Below are 18,453 nucleotides of genomic sequence, written 5' to 3'. Positions count from 1 at the left end.
TAAGAGTGCACTTCTACAAAACAAATTATGACTCTGCTATAGTCTAATCACTAGCTTATCAATAACTCTACCACCATTCAACTATGACAACTATTCTTAACTTACCCTTTGGGAATAAGGTGTTCCAGGATACTCTCTAGCTTGGAACTGCAGCTGGCTATAATTTCCATTGGAAATTGAAGGAAGTCCTCTATAAGTATCAAAACCTAATAAACAAACAGCTTACATAAAATTATGGGCAAAAATCATACTAAATTTTAAATAGTCTAATTCTGTATCACTTTAAAAGGTAAAGTGACCCGATACAATGCCATCATTAGATTTATGCCTTCTTTAAGCAAACTCCACTAATATCGCTTCCACGGCAAAACATAACATTTATGAAATATTCCTAACTTTGAATAAGCCCAGTTTAGAAATTTACTACTGCTGGAATGCAAGTGGAGCTTGGTAAAGGGTCCTGGTAGGGCAATGAGGTACTTAAGGTCTCTGTCTGGAGTATTTTGGCTAATAGCAAGCAGCAACTAGAATACTTGGAACCGTAACTAAAACTTAAAAGAGAATTATCACTACTACGGTCTCAAATTCTATGTTTTTCTCTGTGATGCATACACAGTCTGACAGATAAGTAACTAGAAGATGGGCTCTAATTATGACATACTTTTAGCAGAGTTAAGTCAATTAATTAAAGACAGACATTATTCACATATGAAAACCAAAACTCATCCTTTGAGAAAGAAAGTGGTCAACCTTTCTACCTCAGTAAGTCACAAGATCAATCTGCTTTTCATACAGAAAGTTAATTCCTCTGTTCCAGAGAATAGATATACTAAAAATACTCTTATCCACAAACAGGGCATTCTCTACACTATAAATAGAATGACAAAAGAAAACAAGGTTAAGGTAAAACTGGTTTGAGTCAAGTTTAAGTATATAGACAAAATAGACAAGCCAGTTCCAAAAGGACAAAATACTTAGTTCAGTATAATTAAGTTTTATTCAGAGCATACCTTTATAACCACCAGGGGACCGGTAGGAATTGGTTAGTAATCTTCCACCACGAGTGCATCCTCTAACAGATCCCCGGCTATTGACAAACGGCTGTGTAGGTCTGGGAAATACATTCGTCTGTGCTGGGTAAAAGGCAAGGCCATTGCTTACTTGAATAGTTCCATCAGGATGATAATTTGCTGCTTAAGGAAATAGTTTTAGAGTCCAAGAGTTAAATGATAATCAAAGTTCAATACTTAGAAGTCAATATAGATACAAAAATGTTTAATACAATATTCTCCCTTTTAAAATAAACAGGATATATATATATCCATATATATATGTAGCTCATATATATATATATAATTCATATGTATAATGGAATAGTATTCAGCTTGAAAAATGATGGAAATTTTGACAAATGCTACAAGATGGATCAACCCTGAAAACATTATGCTAAGTGAAATAAGCCAGTTCCAAAAGGACAAATATTGTATGATACCGCTTATATGAGGTCCCTAGAGTAGTCAAATTCAGAGTCAGAAAGTACAATGGTGGTTGCCAGGGGCTGGAGGGAGAAAAAGGGGGAATCGGTATTAAATGATTATAAAGTTTCACTGGGGAAGATGACAAAGTTCTGGAGATGGACGGTGGTGGTAACTGCACACTAATATGGATGTACATAATGCCACAAACTGTACAGTTAAAAATGGTTAAAATGGTAATTTTCACGTTATATATATTTTACGATTTTAAAAAACAGGCTAAATATTCCAGATAAGGGAGTAAAAGAAAATGAATTCTAATGAATACTATAATTGAAAAGGCATACAACAAAAATAGCCCTTAAGAGTAAGTACAGGTGAGAACAGAATCAGGTCATTTGAAGCTAGGTCCAGGGATTTATATTTACCACCTCTTCATCATTTGATTAACCAAGTACCTAGAATGCTCAATTCGTTTGCTCAGGCTTAAGTTTTAGAAAACTCAATAGGGGTCTGAAATATCAATACTAAAAATCTACAAGTGCTTCTTAAATTAAGAAGTACAAGCCGGTGTGGTGGCTCATGCCTGTAACCCTAGCTCTCTGGGAGGCCGAGGTGGGCGGATTGCTCGAGGTCAGGAGTTCGAAACCAGCCTGAGCAAGAGCGAGACCCCCGTCTCTACTATAAATAGAAATAAATTAATTGGCCAACTAAAAATATCTAGAAAAAATTAGCCAGGCATGGTGGTGGATGCTTGCAGTCCCAGCTACTCGGAAGGCTGAGGCAGTAGGATTCCTTGAGCCCAGGAGTTTGAGGTTGCTGTGAGCTAGGCTGACGCCACTGCACTCACTGTAGCCTGGGCGACAAAGTGAGACTCTGTCTCAAAAAAAAAAAAAAAAAAAAGTACAAAGCTGTCTATTCTTTCATGATTTAGAAGAGCATGAAAGATCAAAATAGCCTCCCATCTCTAAGCAAACAGTACAATAAGCATATTAAGTTATATCTTCACATTAATATTCTATTATGCAAGGGAAGATAAAAGGACAGATAACTGTGCTAAAAGGATTTGCAGAACGATTTTAGGCCAGGCGCAGTGGCTCACACCTGTAATCCTAGCACTCTGGGAGGCCAAGGTGGGCAGATCAATTAAATTTAGGAATTCAAGACCAGCCTGAGCAAGAGCAAGAGAAAGAGCAAGACCCCGTCTCTACTAAAAAATAGAAAAAATCAGCCGGGCATGCTACTGCATGCCTATAGTCCCAGCTACTTGGGAGGCTGAGGCTGGAGGATTGCCTGAGCCCAGGAGTGTGAGGTTGCTGTGAGCTAGGCTGATGCCATGGCACTTTAGCCCGGGTAACAGAGTGAGAGTCTGTCTCCATAACAAAAAAAAAAAAAAAAAAGCATGGTTTTAAAACCTTCATATAAGCAGCTGTATAGTGCCTATATATATCAATCACTGACTATGGTAATCAAAGCCATTAGATTTAAAAATACAAGCCTACTTCAAGGTTAAATCAGCCATCTTAAGTTCTACTTCCACAAAAATTAAAATTAACAAGCAAAATTAACTAAGGAGAGGAAAAGGCATTAGGTGTTTCTCAACACCTAAGGACTGTGTGAAGAAATGATGGGTATTAATCAGGAAAGATCTTCTAAGAACACTTCAGATGTGCTTTCTACTCAACTGGCTGTCATAAGTCTTCAAAATATCATATGCAAAGATCTTACCAGTCTCTTGAGAAAGGACAGTTTGTTCTACATGGATAGCTGGCAGTTGGCACTGGGGTGGTGTTTGTGTACTTGCTGTAGTAAAATTTTGATTGTAGCCAGGTGAATAAGGGGATTCTTTTATTTCTTGTTCTTTCCGTGGAGGCAGAGGTGCATTAACATTAAATACCTTAAAAGACAAGGGTACACTGAGTCATCTGCAAAGTTTCATAGAAAATGCTTCAGGGTGGTATCTAGTAAAACTATACAATATTTGAAATTTTCTACTTGGTGGGCAAAGGAACTGAATAGACTTTTCTCCAAAGACGACAAATGGCCAAAAAAAAGCACATAAAAAACGTGCTCACCATCATTAGTCATAAGGGAAATGTAAATCAGTATCACAGTGGGATGCCATTTCATCCCCATCAGGACAGCTATTATCAAAAAGATAGAAAATAAGTGTTGGCAAGGATATGGAGAAATTGGAACCCTCTGCATTGTTGGTGGGAATGTTAAATGGTACAGCCACTGTGGAAAACATATGGTGGTTCCTCAAAAAGTTAAACACAGAATTACCATATAATCCACCAATTCCACTTCTGGCTATATCCTCAAAAGAACTGAAAGCAGGGACTCAAACGGGTATTTGTACAGCCGTGTTTACAGCAGCATTATATGTAATAGCGGAAAGGTAGAAACAACCCAAGTATCCGTCAACAGATGAATGAATAGATAAAACCAGGTACATAAATAAAATGGAATATTGTTCAGCCATTAAAAATCAAATTCTGATACATTCTTTAAAAGGGATGAACCCTGAAAACATTATGTAAAGGACAATAAGCCAGATACAAAAGAACAAATATTATATGACTCTGCTTATATGAGGTCGCTAGAACAGGCAAATTCACAGAGACATAAAGTAGAACAGAGGTTGCCAGGGGCTGGGGGCTAGAGGTGGAGAAATAGGGACTTACTGTTCAGTGGGTACACAGTTTCTGTTTGGGATAATGAAAGCACTCTGGAAATAGTGGTGATGGCTGTACATTATGAAAGTACTTAATGCCACTGAATTGTATATTTAAAACATGGCTAAAATGGTAAATTTTGTGGTATGTGTATTTTACCACAGTTAAAAAAAACTTCTATTTGACTCCTGACAGAATTTGTACCCAAGAACAAAAGGTAATCTTCCTAGTATTATGAGAATAATGACAATAAAAGGTATATAAAGGAAGAGGCTCCTTTTCCAAAACCTAAAGAGGATAAAAAATAACGTACCATGTACTGAATTTTTACTGTGTAGCAGGCAGTCATCTGTCCCCTGACCACAGTTTATAGAAGAGCACTTCTCGTCCTCTCCAGCTCCCTCATCCTGCTCCATTTTTCCTCCCAGCACATAGCACCTGATATATGTGTATGTATCTCTCCAGCCCTCCCAACTCCGTAATAAAATGTAAAATTTCTTAAGCATGTTTTTTTTTCCATGGCTACAACCCCAGTAATTAAGAGCAGTGCCTGGCTTCATAACCACCTCTTTAATAAATGAATGAGAACCAACCTGGACAGGATTCAAACAGAGAGAGAAAGCAGATCGGTGTGAACAAAAAAGATATTGTGACAATAATGTACAACGCAAGCTCAGGGGACTGGTCTGGCAGGTTATACCCGACTTCAAAAGGTATTGAGCACCATGCAAAGGACTCAATTTCATGCTGTAATAGACCACTGCTTGCCTTGAATTAGGAAAAAGAAAATGTAAAACTATTGTGGCAGTAGTATGCAGGATGGACTGATGGGAAAGAGGGAAAACAAGGAAACTAAGATATTCTGTCTAGAACTCAGATATTCTAAGTGATGAGTTAGTGAATTCAGCAGCCTATCTCCCTGCACTGGGCCGGCTGTCGGCTGCTGCTACACCAGCTTCACTACCATCACCCTAAAGTACCTGGGGTGGGACATCAAGCACCGTCAGGAAGGATACTTCTTGGTTCACTAAGGTTTGCTTTTTTATTCCTGAAGAACTATTTTGTACTAGTCTATGTTTAAAGAATAAACATACAAATCTAGCTGTAATACTACCAAAAAAAAAAAAAAAAACCCCATCAAAAACTTGGGCATGGGCAAAATATGTAATCTAAACACTTGTACCCACATAATACGCTAAAATTTAAAAAAAAATTATATTGACACAGGAAAAGTAACAACATAAAAAAAAATGGAAGAACTGTGGAATACATTAAGAAAGCTATCAATAAAATAACACCTGCCTCCAAAACAAAAATGTACTAACAAATACAGCAAAAAGTTGAGATTTGGGGGATTATGGATTTTTTTTCCCCTTCTTGTGCTGATTTGCATTTGCTAATTCTTCTAGAATTGCTTTCGTAATAATAAAAATGTAAATACTAAAAAAAAAAGAAAAGAAAAAACTTTAAACTACAATGTGTAGAAAAATACGTAATTCAAAACAACACACAATGGCCGGGCATGGTGGCTCACACCTGAATCCCAGCACTTTTGAGAGGCCAAGGCGGCAGGACTCTTGAGGCCAGGAGTTTGAGATTATCCTGGACAACAAGCAAGACCCCATCTCTACAAATAAAAAAAAAAAAAAAAAAATTAGCCAGGTGTGATGATATGTGCCTATAGTCCTAGCTAGTTGGGAGGCTGAGACAGGATCACCTGAGCACAGGAGTTTGAGGTTACAGTGGGCTATACTATTAGGCCACTACACTCTAGCCCAGGAGACAGAGTGAGACCCTGTCGTGACCAAAAAAAAAAAAAAAAAGCCACACAAATCAAAAACCAGAATGAGATCAGGATAAAATCAAAGGAAAATTTCAACAATGACAGAACACCCAAGTATGAATCCTCTATCTCAGGCTACTGATGTCACAGAACATCACTAGAATTGATATTAGTAATGGTTAGTATTAAGCTGTTGCTAGAAAATTTACGTTTCATCCATACATTTTGTGTGTTTAATCGGGGTCCCTCAGCTTTGCCTCCTACTTATTTTCAAAGAAGGAATAATGCTCTGATAAAAAAAAAAATACCCTGCAAAATTCTAGAGGTTGTGGATTTGATACTCTTCTGCCACAAAATATTTTCACTGACCAAATGTAAATTCTACCAGCCCAAACAAAAGTTTTACAAAAGGCAAAATTTTCACGCGGTACCCAATATTTTACGTAAGAGAAACAATGGCTTTCAACAGGAATAATGAACTGTGACCACCATTCACGTTTCATACTCACTGTCTGCATGGCTTGAAAGGGTGCTGTGTTAATGGTTACTGAACTACTACTTGCTGGAGGTGACTGGAAGCCCTGGTCAGAGCCCTTGGGAGGACTTGGAGAAGCTAGTGAAGACAGCTGCTTGCTTGGGGGAATTGCTGCCTGGGGAGGAGAAATGCAGCATCAGCCAATCACCTGCCATATAACAAGCAGTTAACTTACACTAAACCCCCAACTGGCATAAGTCAGCAAGTTCTTTAGGATGACATTTGGACACAGGAATGCAAAAGAATAGCTTTTGCTTACAATTTCAAATCTCAATTGCTGAGGATGCACACCAGTATTTGCTTTGCACAGCTTGCTGACTAAGTGAAAGAGTCTTACCAATAATCAGTCGAACAGATGAGGGGCTGAATTTTTTATGAGCACCTAGTCCTTTTCAAAACCCTGAAATGGTATTTTCCAGTTAAGAATCTAATAGCATTCCAACTTTATACAATAGAATTGGGCTTAAGAAAAACCTTAGGTTAGTTGCTTAGTGTTAATTTTTTTCTATTTTAAAGGCTTATTAGTGGATTTCTAAGTCAGCTGCCTAAAAAAAGAACACCAACTCTGATCAAATTTAAGTAATCCTTATCTAAGGAAACAAGTTTTTGACATAACAGATTATAAATCCAAAGGCTTAAAAAGACAACAAAAACCAACGTCAATGAGATTATAAACCAGACAGCTGTGAATGACTTGGTAACAATTATTTCTTGTCTTAAATGAGGAAACAAGTAACTTAAATTTAGACTAAGCACCATAAAAACTAAAGACTATTTTTTTAATATTCTCTGATGAATACATATTCTTATAATAGTTATCCCCCCAAATAAAATGTAATAGTTGTTAAATTACCCCCCAAAATTCATCCCATCCTTAAAGGATTTCTTCAAACTTAGCAAAAACTATAACTTAGAATTAAAAGCACAAACATAATACTGTCAAAATAGCTTTGACAGCCAAAAAGAGATTATAACTCATTCCAACTCAGTTAGTGCTAATATTAACACTATCAAACTATTGGGTCTTCAGTTATATGAATAAAAAAATTTTATCCTAAGAAGTCCTTCAGTGTAAATATAGTAAGAAACTTGACCTAATGCTACCTAAAATTTCTCACTCTTTTGATATTAAAAACTGGCATATTTAGTGAATCAGGTAAGGCGATATTAAATCTACTTATATGCCATAATAAAGTTAGCATATACGTTCCAAGACCACCGCATCTATGGAAGCAATACATTAGTAAAGTATAACTATTACATCATTCAACTGATCATGCCTGTGATTTGAAAGAGAAGCTGGTTCTGCTATTCTTTGAGACAGAAAAGAAATTAAGACAATTGGTCTTTTATTACCTCAGGAGTCTCTGAGGTCATAAACTCTGTTTCAGATCCCGAAGAAGCCTGATCGGTAGTAACCAAGCAAGCATTTGAGCTACAAGTAACTGGAGAAGAAGCGGCCTAGACACAGGAAGACACAAAATATTGTAAAAGGCGTATTTCCTTACTTTATATTTCTTGGGGCCCTGGGGCTTCCTAATATGTTACTCTAATAGAGCAAGCACCAAGCCAAATACTTTACACATACAAATATATTTAATCCTAACAATAATCCTGTGAGGTTAAATACAACTATCTTCATTTTGTTGACAATCAGGCAGAGGCAAAGAAAAGGTTAAATTATTTACCCAAGACCACACTAAAATTCAGTGGCAGAGCTGAGACTCAAACCCAAGCCGTCTTCTGCACTGCCTTTTCCACGCCTGGTCACTACAACCACACGTCTAATCCCATCTTCACTTATCAAGACTGTTGGCTCTAGAATCCTGGGGCCAGATTTTCAATCTGGCAATCGACAGCACTCATAGGAAGATGAACTCTAGGCACATTTAACACTGTTAGGTACCACTCTGCCTGAGATCACAATAATTATGCTTTTACTCCAAGTGCTTTCAGTGGCTTATAGTAGTAGGTTGGGCCAGGCATGGTGGCTCATGCCTGTAATCCTAGCACTCTGGGAGGCAAAGGTGGGAGGACTGCCCAAGCTCAGGAATTCAAGACCAGCCTGAGCAAGAACAAAACCCCCCTCTACTAAAAATAGAAAAATTAGTCAGGCATGGCGGTCCATGCCTGTAGTGTCAGCTACTTGGGAGGCTGAGGCAAGAGGACTGCTTGAGGACAGGAGTTTGAGACTGCAGTGAGCTATGACCATGCCACTGCACTCTACCTAGGTGACAGAGCAAGACTCTGTCTCCAAAAAAAAAAAGAAGTAGGCCGAAGTATAAATAGGAAGAATAAGCTCTACACAAATCAAAATGGCACTAAAATTCTAAGGAAAAATTAAAGTTAATAGTATATATAAAATAAAAATTGAGAGAAAGCAAAGTAGGAACTAAGGGGGTGACAACTATAACATAACCAGTAAGAGAGTGGCTAGGAAAGAAATTCTATGGGACAACAGGTTTTCGAATATAACAGAGAGACACCTGCAAAAATCTAGCAATAGCAAGGTCGAACCTGTCAGTGAATCTACTCCTACTAACTAAATGCTTCTATGTGTTCTCAGAAGCCCAATAAAACAGGTAAATTGGAAAGCAATGAGTGGTAACTTGACATCAGAGAAGTTATGTTTTGGTGACCTTCTTGAAGGAGCCATAATGATATGCTGCTTCTTGGGAAAGAGTGGGGATCAAGTTTTAAAAAGATCTTAGGGAAAAAAAATTCTGAAATCCTTTAGAACATTTTATATATACCTAAATAGGAATAATTTAGATCCAACCAAAACATTAGAACTAATACAAGATTAGAGTGTTTCTAAAACTAGGCCTTTCTTCTGGCTTTCTCATTAAAATAATGAGACAACTGCCCAACAAACATGGGACTGGCTGTTGTGGGGACGTACCTAATTGCTAAGGGAAGATTCAGAGATGCTAAGGTAAGGTAACTTAGGCCATTTGATAGTTAATCTTTAAAAGATGTGAATTTCAGTTAAAAGGTTCACTTAACAAAAAATATAAAGACACATTCTTTACATTAGTATTTATTGAAAAGTTACAGAAGTTCTTACTTCCAAATTCTTACTCTTTAAGTAGACCAGCTGGCAGTTATTTATTAATGAGTAAACATGATGTTTGATGCCAGTGTTCCAAAAATAGATATGCACATTCACCCAGGGAGCTTAAGAACATAGATGCCTAGAAAACACCTTTGAAAATTCTGCCCCAATAGGTCTAAGGTGAAACCTAGAAATATATATTTTATATAGATATATATATATAGATATATTCTGATGCAGCCATTCCTCAGGCCTGCACCACAGAACTACTATACTAGACCAGTGGCTTTTCAAAAAAAATTTAACTTGCCAATTAAAAGCCTTATGTAGAAACCTGAACAGCTAGAACAGATAAAATGGAACTGTGTTAGTTAAAGCAGTGAATGGACTAGGGGAAGGTCGGGCAAAACCCTACCACCAATATAACCCTGCTCAATAAATACAATTTGAAAATTGAGCCACATCTCACCAAACTACATATAAACCACTGTAAACAAATGGCATTTACTCAGAAGTTTTTGGAAGAAAACAACTGTTGAACTGGTCCAACTATTTAATTTACTGTTAAAATAGCTACTGTCAAGAAAATTGCCATAAGGTTTTCAAAGGGACACTGAAAAATTTTTTGAAGGTAATAACCAGAAAATGAGTGAACCTTGGGCTATTAATGGAAGCACAACTGGCATTTAGAGATCTCAATGATCTAGTCTTATTGTATCTCTAAGCATATTCTGTGAAAACTGGTTTCTCAGAATGTTAACTATTATGTACGGGGGAAACTCGTTAACTATAGATTAAACAAATTAGTTTCTTTCTTCAAACCCTTTACTATGCTTGTAAGTGACTTAACGTAGCTCAGCAGCAAAGTATTATTCTTGGACAAGGTACCTCTGAAATCTTCAAGCTTGCTCTTTCTTTACTAAAGTCAGCAAATCTCTATTGTAATAGTTGTTTTCAGCATAGTCATCAGTGAATCTCTTTAGGACAAGTTGTACTTAATCTAAAAAGCTGCATATCCTTACAACACTTTTAATAACTTAGGCACATCAGAATCAGTTAAGTGTGATCATCCTTCCCAAGCAAATGCTGCTCTTCCCTGAACAGCAAAGAAAAGTAAGTGAAAGATTTGGAGAAGTTACCTGCAATGGCTCTTGAAGAAAATCACTTTGACTGGACAAATTTTGTTCTGTAGATGCTACAGAGAGTGAAATAAACAGTAAACTATTCAGGGGGGAGAAAAATGTATGCATATCATCAACTAGAAGGAAACTAAAGTTTACACTTAACCAAAAAAACATTAACTGGAGGGCCTAGGTCTCAAGGCCATCATGCACTTTCTATTAGAGCTTTAAAAAGAGGGAAACTGTAAAAGATTAAAGAATACTAGTTCCGTCTGCAATACTCAGTGATGTTTTAAGGTTTAATGAGCAAAAGCAGCATTTCAAGACTTCCAAAAGAAAATGACTTTCAAAATTAACTTGTAATAGTAATCTGAAAGATAAGACATAAGCTACCATGAATAGTAATTAATTGATGGAAACCTAAGTTTCACAAACTTTAAAGTAAATCTTAGCTGGGTCATCTGTTTAGGTTTTTTCCTCTGACTATATATATTAATATTTTTTCAGTTACATAGTTTTCAGTTTTGTTTCTCCTTGCTAATGTCCATCACTTTTGTTAACTACTGGCCATTTACTCTCCTTACTTCACCCAGGATAATCTTTCAGCTGGTGTATACTGCTCACTGCAGCTGGACTATGGCTTTATGTCATTCCTTGCCCGAAAGAAACTAGTGTGGAACAAAATGACTATGCTTTGAAGCATCAGACCAGATTCAAACGTAGGCTCCATCATCATTTACTGTGTTAATCACTGTTCCACACGTCACTGAGGTAATCTAACTCACAGTTAGGATTCAAACGCCTCAACCGGAGATTTACAGTCCAAAGGGGTCAAGGAAGTTCTAGTAAGAACTCACTCACAGAATGACATAAAAAACCTGCAAAAACATCTATTGGGCATTTCCGTTCATCCATCTAGAGACTCTCCAAAAAATGCAAACAGGTCAGTTAAGTACACTAATGTTCTAATGATAATTTACCCACATGTAACTCTGATAACAGATATTAGGTAGAATAAACACACAGTTTCCCGATAGGACATCTAGAGTAAAATCATTTGTTTAAAAAACAAACAAACAAACAAAAAAACACCTCAACACATCTAAAACTGTTGCAAATCTTCAGAATGATTACATACCTACTGGGCTACCTGGAGCAGCTGAAGGCGGCTGTGATGATGGAATTGCACTTGAAGGTTTGTCAAAATCAAGAACAGACTCCTAAAGATAAGATTTTAAATAAGTTATTCATAATGTTGCCATAGTTTATTAGCTATAGATATCCAGGTAAAGCTGTAGGTATTTAGCTAATAACTATCTCAACATGTCAAAGACTTAGTCTCCACAGAAAAAGAAATCAAAAGTTAAAAATGAAATCTAAAGTAACTGCCAAACTTTGAGGTTGTGTCAAGTGTTAAAACTCCAATAGTAATTCTAAGACATAACTTGGAAAAGAAACTCCTGACCTGTGGCCTTAAACATAACCATTAATCCTAGTCTTTCCTATCTGACTCTCACTGTTATTATACTCAACCAGTAAGAGTGTGTTTTCTCTCAACCACTTCCTAGCTCATGCTGTTTGTTAAATACCTTCACAATGAGAAACCATCCTCTTCTATCTCCCTATCTTGGTTCTCCCAGAAAAGTTCCCAACATTTTGCATACTTAAGCTACACCCTTGCTACCAGCATTTTAGTTCTTTTATGTTCAAGTAATCTAGGCCGGGCGCGGTGGCTCACGCCTGTAATCCTAGCTCTCTGGGAGGCCGAGGCGGGTGGATTGCTCGAGGTCAGGAGTTCGAGACCAGCCTGAGCAAGAGCGAGACCCCGTCTCTACTATAAATAGAAAGAAATTAATTGGCCAACTGATATATATATAAAAAATTAGCCGGGCATGGTGGCACATGCCTGTGGTCCCAGCTACTCGGGAGGCTGAAGCAGAAGGATCGCTCGAGCCCAGGAGTTGGAGGTTGCTGTGAGCGAGGCTGATGCCACGGCACTCACTCTAGCCTGGGCAACAAAGCGAGACTCTGTCTCAAAAAAAAAAAAAAAAAGTAATCTGGAGGGGTTTTGCAAATAAGTAGAGGAGAGGGTTGGAGGCTAAATAACAAGCTGGTAAGTCGTAGGACTGGGATTTAAACCCAGGCCTAAATCCAAAGCTCAAGATGTTTTTACTGAACAAAAATTATTTCACTACTTCAGCTCTCAGTAATATCACACTGTTCTCAAATTCTATAACAGTCTCTATCACACAAACATTCTGTATCACACAATTTAGCATTTAACTATTGATTCTGATTTAATACAAGTTTACAATCTTCAACTATAATATAACGGCATAAAGGCAAGGAATGTCCATTTTCTATACACAATGGTACCTAACAGAATACAAAGCATAGAGTAGTTGCTCACAGTCCCAGTGGAAACTACTGATCTATAGCAGCAATAATACTTGAGCAAGCTAAGCTTTTTACATGTTTAAATCATGTTTTTATTCACAACAAACTTAGGAAGTATTATCCTCATTTTTCAAATATAGAAAATGAGGCAGAGTTAAGTAATTTAAACACCCAGAGCTAAGAGGCAACAGAGCCAGAATTCCTACTCATCCTGAACACCAGAATTTATGCTCTTAACAATTTCATTGTAATGCTTCAGATCAGAAGTTAGGAGCCCCATGGATATCGTTTAAGATTCTTTTTTAATCAAACTTTTTAAACAGGGTGAAAAAACAAACAAAAAAAGATTCTTTTTTAAAATGACTCATACTTGCATAAAGTTACAAGTTCCTTGAATCTGGGTCATCAGATCCTGTAGTTTTTCTTTCCTCAATACTGGATCCTTCGGTAGGGTAGAGGAAGAACCTACAGGCTGATGCATGGGCTTAGGCACCTACGAGATAAACCCATAATGTGTAAGAGTGAAATTCAAATTCAACAGCCTAATGCAGGAAACATAGCTTATCACTACATCTTAAAGCAACCAAAACAAACAGCAATGCTCGGTTATCAGACTTATCACAGATTTCTTCATAAACACATTTTCCAAATAATTTAAACAAACTTCGAACAGTTTTTTCCCCTTCACAACTTTAATGGAAATCTTTCTAAAGCCTGAAACACTCTCTTTTTCAAGAGGAGACCCAGAATAACAAAACATCCTTGTTAAGAGTGTTTTCATTACAGACATCAGTCACCAAATGTCCTCTATGATAAGAGGCCACCAGCTATGAGACACATCAATGATCTATTTTCTCCAGGGCAAAAATTATAACTACCACATTAAATATACATCCCATTTTTAAGCTGCATCTGAGTTCAGAAATCAAGATGTAGAAAATATATATATACACACACACACCAAAAATTGAGGGTTATATACACATAAACATATACACATAAATACACACACACACACACAAAATTAAATACGTTATATTTTGTTATAAAGTTAAGTAAATTCTGGGGGGGCCACTGATGTTTATAAGATGGTTAGCTCAAATGCTAAACTGCTTAAAACTGCTGCACATCCTGAATTAGGCCTAATTTACATTTTGCAGTTACCCATCTCCACCAGCTCTTCTCCACCTTCTAACTCACTGAGAAGTCACACAGCTAAGCTTGTCAAAAGCACCAGATTTAAGGCCGGGCGCGGTGGCTCACACCTGTAATCCTAGCATTCTGGGAGGCCAAGGCGGGAGGATTGCTCGAGGTCAGGAGTTCGAGGCCACCCTGAGCAAGAGCGACACCCCGTCTCTACTAAAAATCGAAAGAAATTAATTGGCCAGCTAAAAATATATAGAAAAAAATTAGCCGGGCATGGTGGTGCATGCCTGTAGCCTCCAGCTACTTGGGAGGCTGAGGCAGTAGGATTGCTATGAGCTAGGCTGGCGCCAAAGCACTCTAGCCTGGGCAACAGAGTGAGACTCTGTCTCAAAAAAAAAAACAAAAAAACACCAGATAAAATAAGAGCTAGCAGACCCTAAGTGAATATACAAGGGGCTCTTTTAAGAGACAACTATGAGCATTAGTGATTAATTTAGTGTTATCTAGTCTTTTGGCTTTGAACTCTATTTTGCCTTTTGCCTTCAACGGTACTCAGTCATGTTCCAGACAGCTGAGACTGCGAGAAAGAGGGAGAAATACTGTATTATACATACAAGTGTCCTCTCAGTCACTGAAAAACTCTGCAACTTTAATATATTGCTATCTGTGCCATAAAAGCAAATTAAATACGAATTTTGACTTGTCCAACTAAGCAACCCTGATTTTAAATCCTATTCAAACAGCATGATATCAATATTCTGGTATGCTAAAAGTACAGCATTGCTATACCTAGTGGAATTTTAAACCAAGTTTTTAAAAATAGCTGTAATAAGGTATTAAATTAAGCTTTTTTAAAAAATATAAGTTTCTCAAAATAGTTATCACATTACAATTACTGTAAGTGTGATAGCTAGTTAATAAATTAAGGCTATTAATCTTCTGTAGGGCCAGGAAGAAGCTAAAATTAATATTAGCACTTGAAAAGAGGGAGAAAGAACAAAGGAAAATAACTGTAAAATTCTCTTCCCACAAGGTAGAACTGGATTGGGTTAATTTAGTTACAAAATACAATGCTTTGGCCGGGCGCTGTGGCTCACGCCTGTAATCCTAGCTCTTGGGAGGCCGAGGTGGGTGGATTGCTCAAGGTCAGGAGTTCAAAACCAGCCTGAGCAAGAGCGAGACCCCATCTCTACTATAAATAGAAAGAAATTAATTGGCCAACTGATATATATATAAAAAAAAAAAAAATTAGCCGGGCATGGTGGCGCATGCCTGTAGTCCCAGCTACCCGGGAGGCTGAGGCAGAAGGATCACTCGAGCCCAGGAGTTTGAGGTTGCTGTGAGCTAGGCTAACGCCACGGCACTCACTCTAGCCTGGGCAACAAAGCGAGACTCTGTCTCAAAAAAAAAAAAAAAAAAAAAAATACAATGCTTTGTTTCCACTAAACAAAATGTTTACACTATTAGAGGACCAAAGATTTATCAGAAAGCCTTTGGCTACAGCCACAAAAAAGAATGAAATAATGCCTTTTGTCACAACTTAGATAGAACTGGAGGCTGCTGTTTTAAGTGAAGTAACTCAGGAAAGGAAAACCAAATATCACATATTCTCACTTATAAGTGGGAGCTAAGCTATGGAGTAGAATAATAGACACTGGAGACTCCAAAGGTAGGAGAGGAGTGAGGGCTGAAAAGTTACCTATTGGGTACAATGTACTCTATCCTGGTGGTAGGTACACTCAAAGACCTCTTACCGCTATACAATATGTCAATGTAACAAAACTGCACTCTACCCCCTAAATATATTGAAATAGAAAAAGAAGAAAAGAAAGCCTTTGGCTAAAATCACAAAGAAGTACAAAGATGACTACTACATAGAAATGGAGAACACTGGGAGGATAAGTTCACATTTCATGTAAACACGGTAGGAACAAGTTTGCATTCTAAATAGCTGTAAATAAGTAATTTATAATGCAATAAAAGGCAACACTAACATAGCAGTGTACTCAAGGATTATGCATTATAAGCCTTATCTTCCTGAAATAGGTTATCATTAACAGAATGAGGCCTTTTTTTTTTTTTTTTTTAACTAAATCTCATACTCTAAAACCTAACTACAAAATATCTAATTCCTATAGTTTCCCACCTCTGGAAAATTCTTATTTTGAAATGGATTTAGAGAACTAATTCAAATCCTTTCCCAACTACTAGAATATCTGCAACCACCCTGAACCTTCTTCATCAGAGTAAAGGCTAATCTGAGTGACTATGAATGACTAAAAGAGAATATAGAAAAAAATAACTCCTGTCAGAAAAAGTCACTCATGGGGCAGGTAGAAGACACCAAGTGAAATACAGCACAACACATCTCCCATCCTGTGACAACCATTTACCTTACTTGTTCACACTACGGTCTTGTCTGAACTAGCCACCATTTTTAGGTCCTATTCATGTCATTACAATTTTGGCATTAAAACTTAACATGTTATAACTGTGGAAATTTCATCTCTGGTTAGGCTCAAAGACATACTAAGTTAACTTCCAATTTTCTAGAGAAAACAATACATCTACCCATTAAAGAGTTAAATAATTTATACATTAATTTATCATGGTTTTGTTATTTTTAAATAGAACTACAAAGTCATCAACACTACAACTCATTTATGCCTACACTGACGGAAGCAGATGGATACAGATCAACTCACATCTTTGGGTTCTGTATTAAACTTCCTGGGCAGGAGCTGATCATTTGGAATGAGGCTTGCTGTAGCTACTTCCCAGGACTTTGGAGGAATCTGTGACTGTGGTGTTAAAGGGTGTTTTTGACTCTCAACATTGTTTTCCCATGATTTTGGCATCTCTGGCTGTTTTGAATCCTGTTCTTCACACATGGGAGTAGTCCACGAATTGGCGATGTTCTGTTCACTCTGCAGAGAAGGTGTCCAAGACTTTGGAGTTTGCTTCTTTGGATCCTGTTCTTTCTGCAGCTGAACTGGCCAAGGCTTTGGTGTCTCCTTCTTCTGTTCCTCTTGAATGTAGCCTGCCTTGGATTTAGGAGTTTCTTGCTTCCACTGGCTAGGCGGTGGCTTGGATTTAGAGATGACCTGTTTCTTCTGCTCTTCGGGCAGAGTAGACCTGAGTTTTGAAATTTCTTGTTTCCTGTGTTCTAAGGAAACTGCAGACTTTGATACCTCCTGGTGCTTAACAGGAGACTCCCAGGACTTGAAGGATTCCTGTTTCTTCTCCTGACCATCTGGTTCAGTGAGCATATCCCAACATTTAGGGAGATTTGGTTTTCTAGCATAATCTGCTTCCCAAGATTGCTCTTCATCTTGTTTGTTTGAATAATCCACTTCCGTCATATAGCGTCTGTTAAGAAACTAGACGAGAGAAATAATGTGCTTGAGTCACAAAATTCATAGAAGAGTGCGAAGGGAATGGTCAAGTCTATTAGTATTCCTATGTCCACTGGTCTGAGCCATTGTGCGGCCACAAAACTTCTGTCCTTAGCCTACTTGAAAAGACTGTCTTACTTTTTCATCCATTCCCTTTTCCCCGATTAACAGAAATACAAACTTTTATAATTCAAAGGTAGCAATTTCTATCTGACTCACCTAAGACCAGCAAGAACTGCACATCGTGATACCACATTTGCTTGATTCAGGCTTTTACCAAAGCTATTCTACCTTTGCCAGCCTTAGTGAGGAGCCTGGCACCCACGTGACTCCCTTAAAAGTTAAGGCAGAGGATGGTTAAACTTTCAACTACACAAAGTTATACACCAAGTTATACTGTGTGACTTTAAGCCTTATGTTTCCTGAATTAACAGCCTTTTCTTTATTTACCTTATATATCAATTATACTGTGTTTTTGCATCTCCTATTCTTTTCAGCTTGTATGAATTCCAACATCACTTCAGAAAGAAAATAACATTTTTTGCTACCAATGTGGGTAAATTCTGCAGAGAGCAAAATACCGCACAATTTTATATTCAGATATAAGGACCACAAACAGCTAAAACTTGGGCAGTTATTATGTGCCAGACCAAAATCTAAGTAATTTAAGATTTAGACTAACTTCTTTTTGTTTTCTTTTTCTTTTTTTTTTTTTTTTGAGACAGAGTTTCACTTTGTTGCCCAGGCTAGAGTGAGTGCCGTGGCATCAGCCTAGCTCACAGCAACCTCAAACTCCTGGGCTCAAACGATCCTCCTGCCTCAGCCTCCCAAGTAACTGGGACTACAGGCATGCGCCACCATGCCCAGC

The 18,453-nt window shown here is 37.6% G+C and overlaps 1 protein-coding gene across 26 annotated transcripts in view; it reads right to left on the bottom strand.

Moving 5' to 3' along the window:
* The window catches only part of CAPRIN2 (caprin family member 2), a 50,176-nt gene that overhangs the window by 4,388 nt on the left and 27,335 nt on the right, over window positions 1-18,453 (bottom strand). For 6 of the 26 annotated variants that reach the window (XM_020282990.2, XM_076007517.1, XM_020282994.2 and 3 more), the window contains 9 exons: window positions 16,896-17,570; window positions 13,415-13,537; window positions 11,786-11,867; window positions 10,666-10,721; window positions 7,828-7,932; window positions 6,446-6,586; window positions 3,204-3,372; window positions 1,011-1,193; window positions 106-206 (listed from right to left, as the gene is read on the bottom strand). In XM_020282990.2, the coding sequence (XP_020138579.2) occupies window positions 106-206; window positions 1,011-1,193; window positions 3,204-3,372; window positions 6,446-6,586; window positions 7,828-7,932; window positions 10,666-10,721; window positions 11,786-11,867; window positions 13,415-13,537; window positions 16,896-17,570 (1,635 nt within the window). The remainder of the gene's footprint in view (window positions 1-105; window positions 207-1,010; window positions 1,194-3,203; window positions 3,373-6,445; window positions 6,587-7,827; window positions 7,933-10,665; window positions 10,722-11,785; window positions 11,868-13,414; window positions 13,538-16,895; window positions 17,571-18,453) is intronic. The other 20 variants (XM_076007518.1, XM_076007511.1, XM_076007527.1 and 17 more) reach the window with 7 other exon arrangements.

The sequence above is a fragment of the Microcebus murinus genome, chromosome 10 (genome assembly GCF_040939455.1).
Source record: "Microcebus murinus isolate Inina chromosome 10, M.murinus_Inina_mat1.0, whole genome shotgun sequence".
In the NCBI taxonomy this organism is placed as follows: domain Eukaryota; kingdom Metazoa; phylum Chordata; class Mammalia; order Primates; family Cheirogaleidae; genus Microcebus; species Microcebus murinus.
The sequence above is the reverse complement of the archived record's forward strand: the minus strand, read 5'-3'. Positions and strand labels throughout refer to the sequence as shown.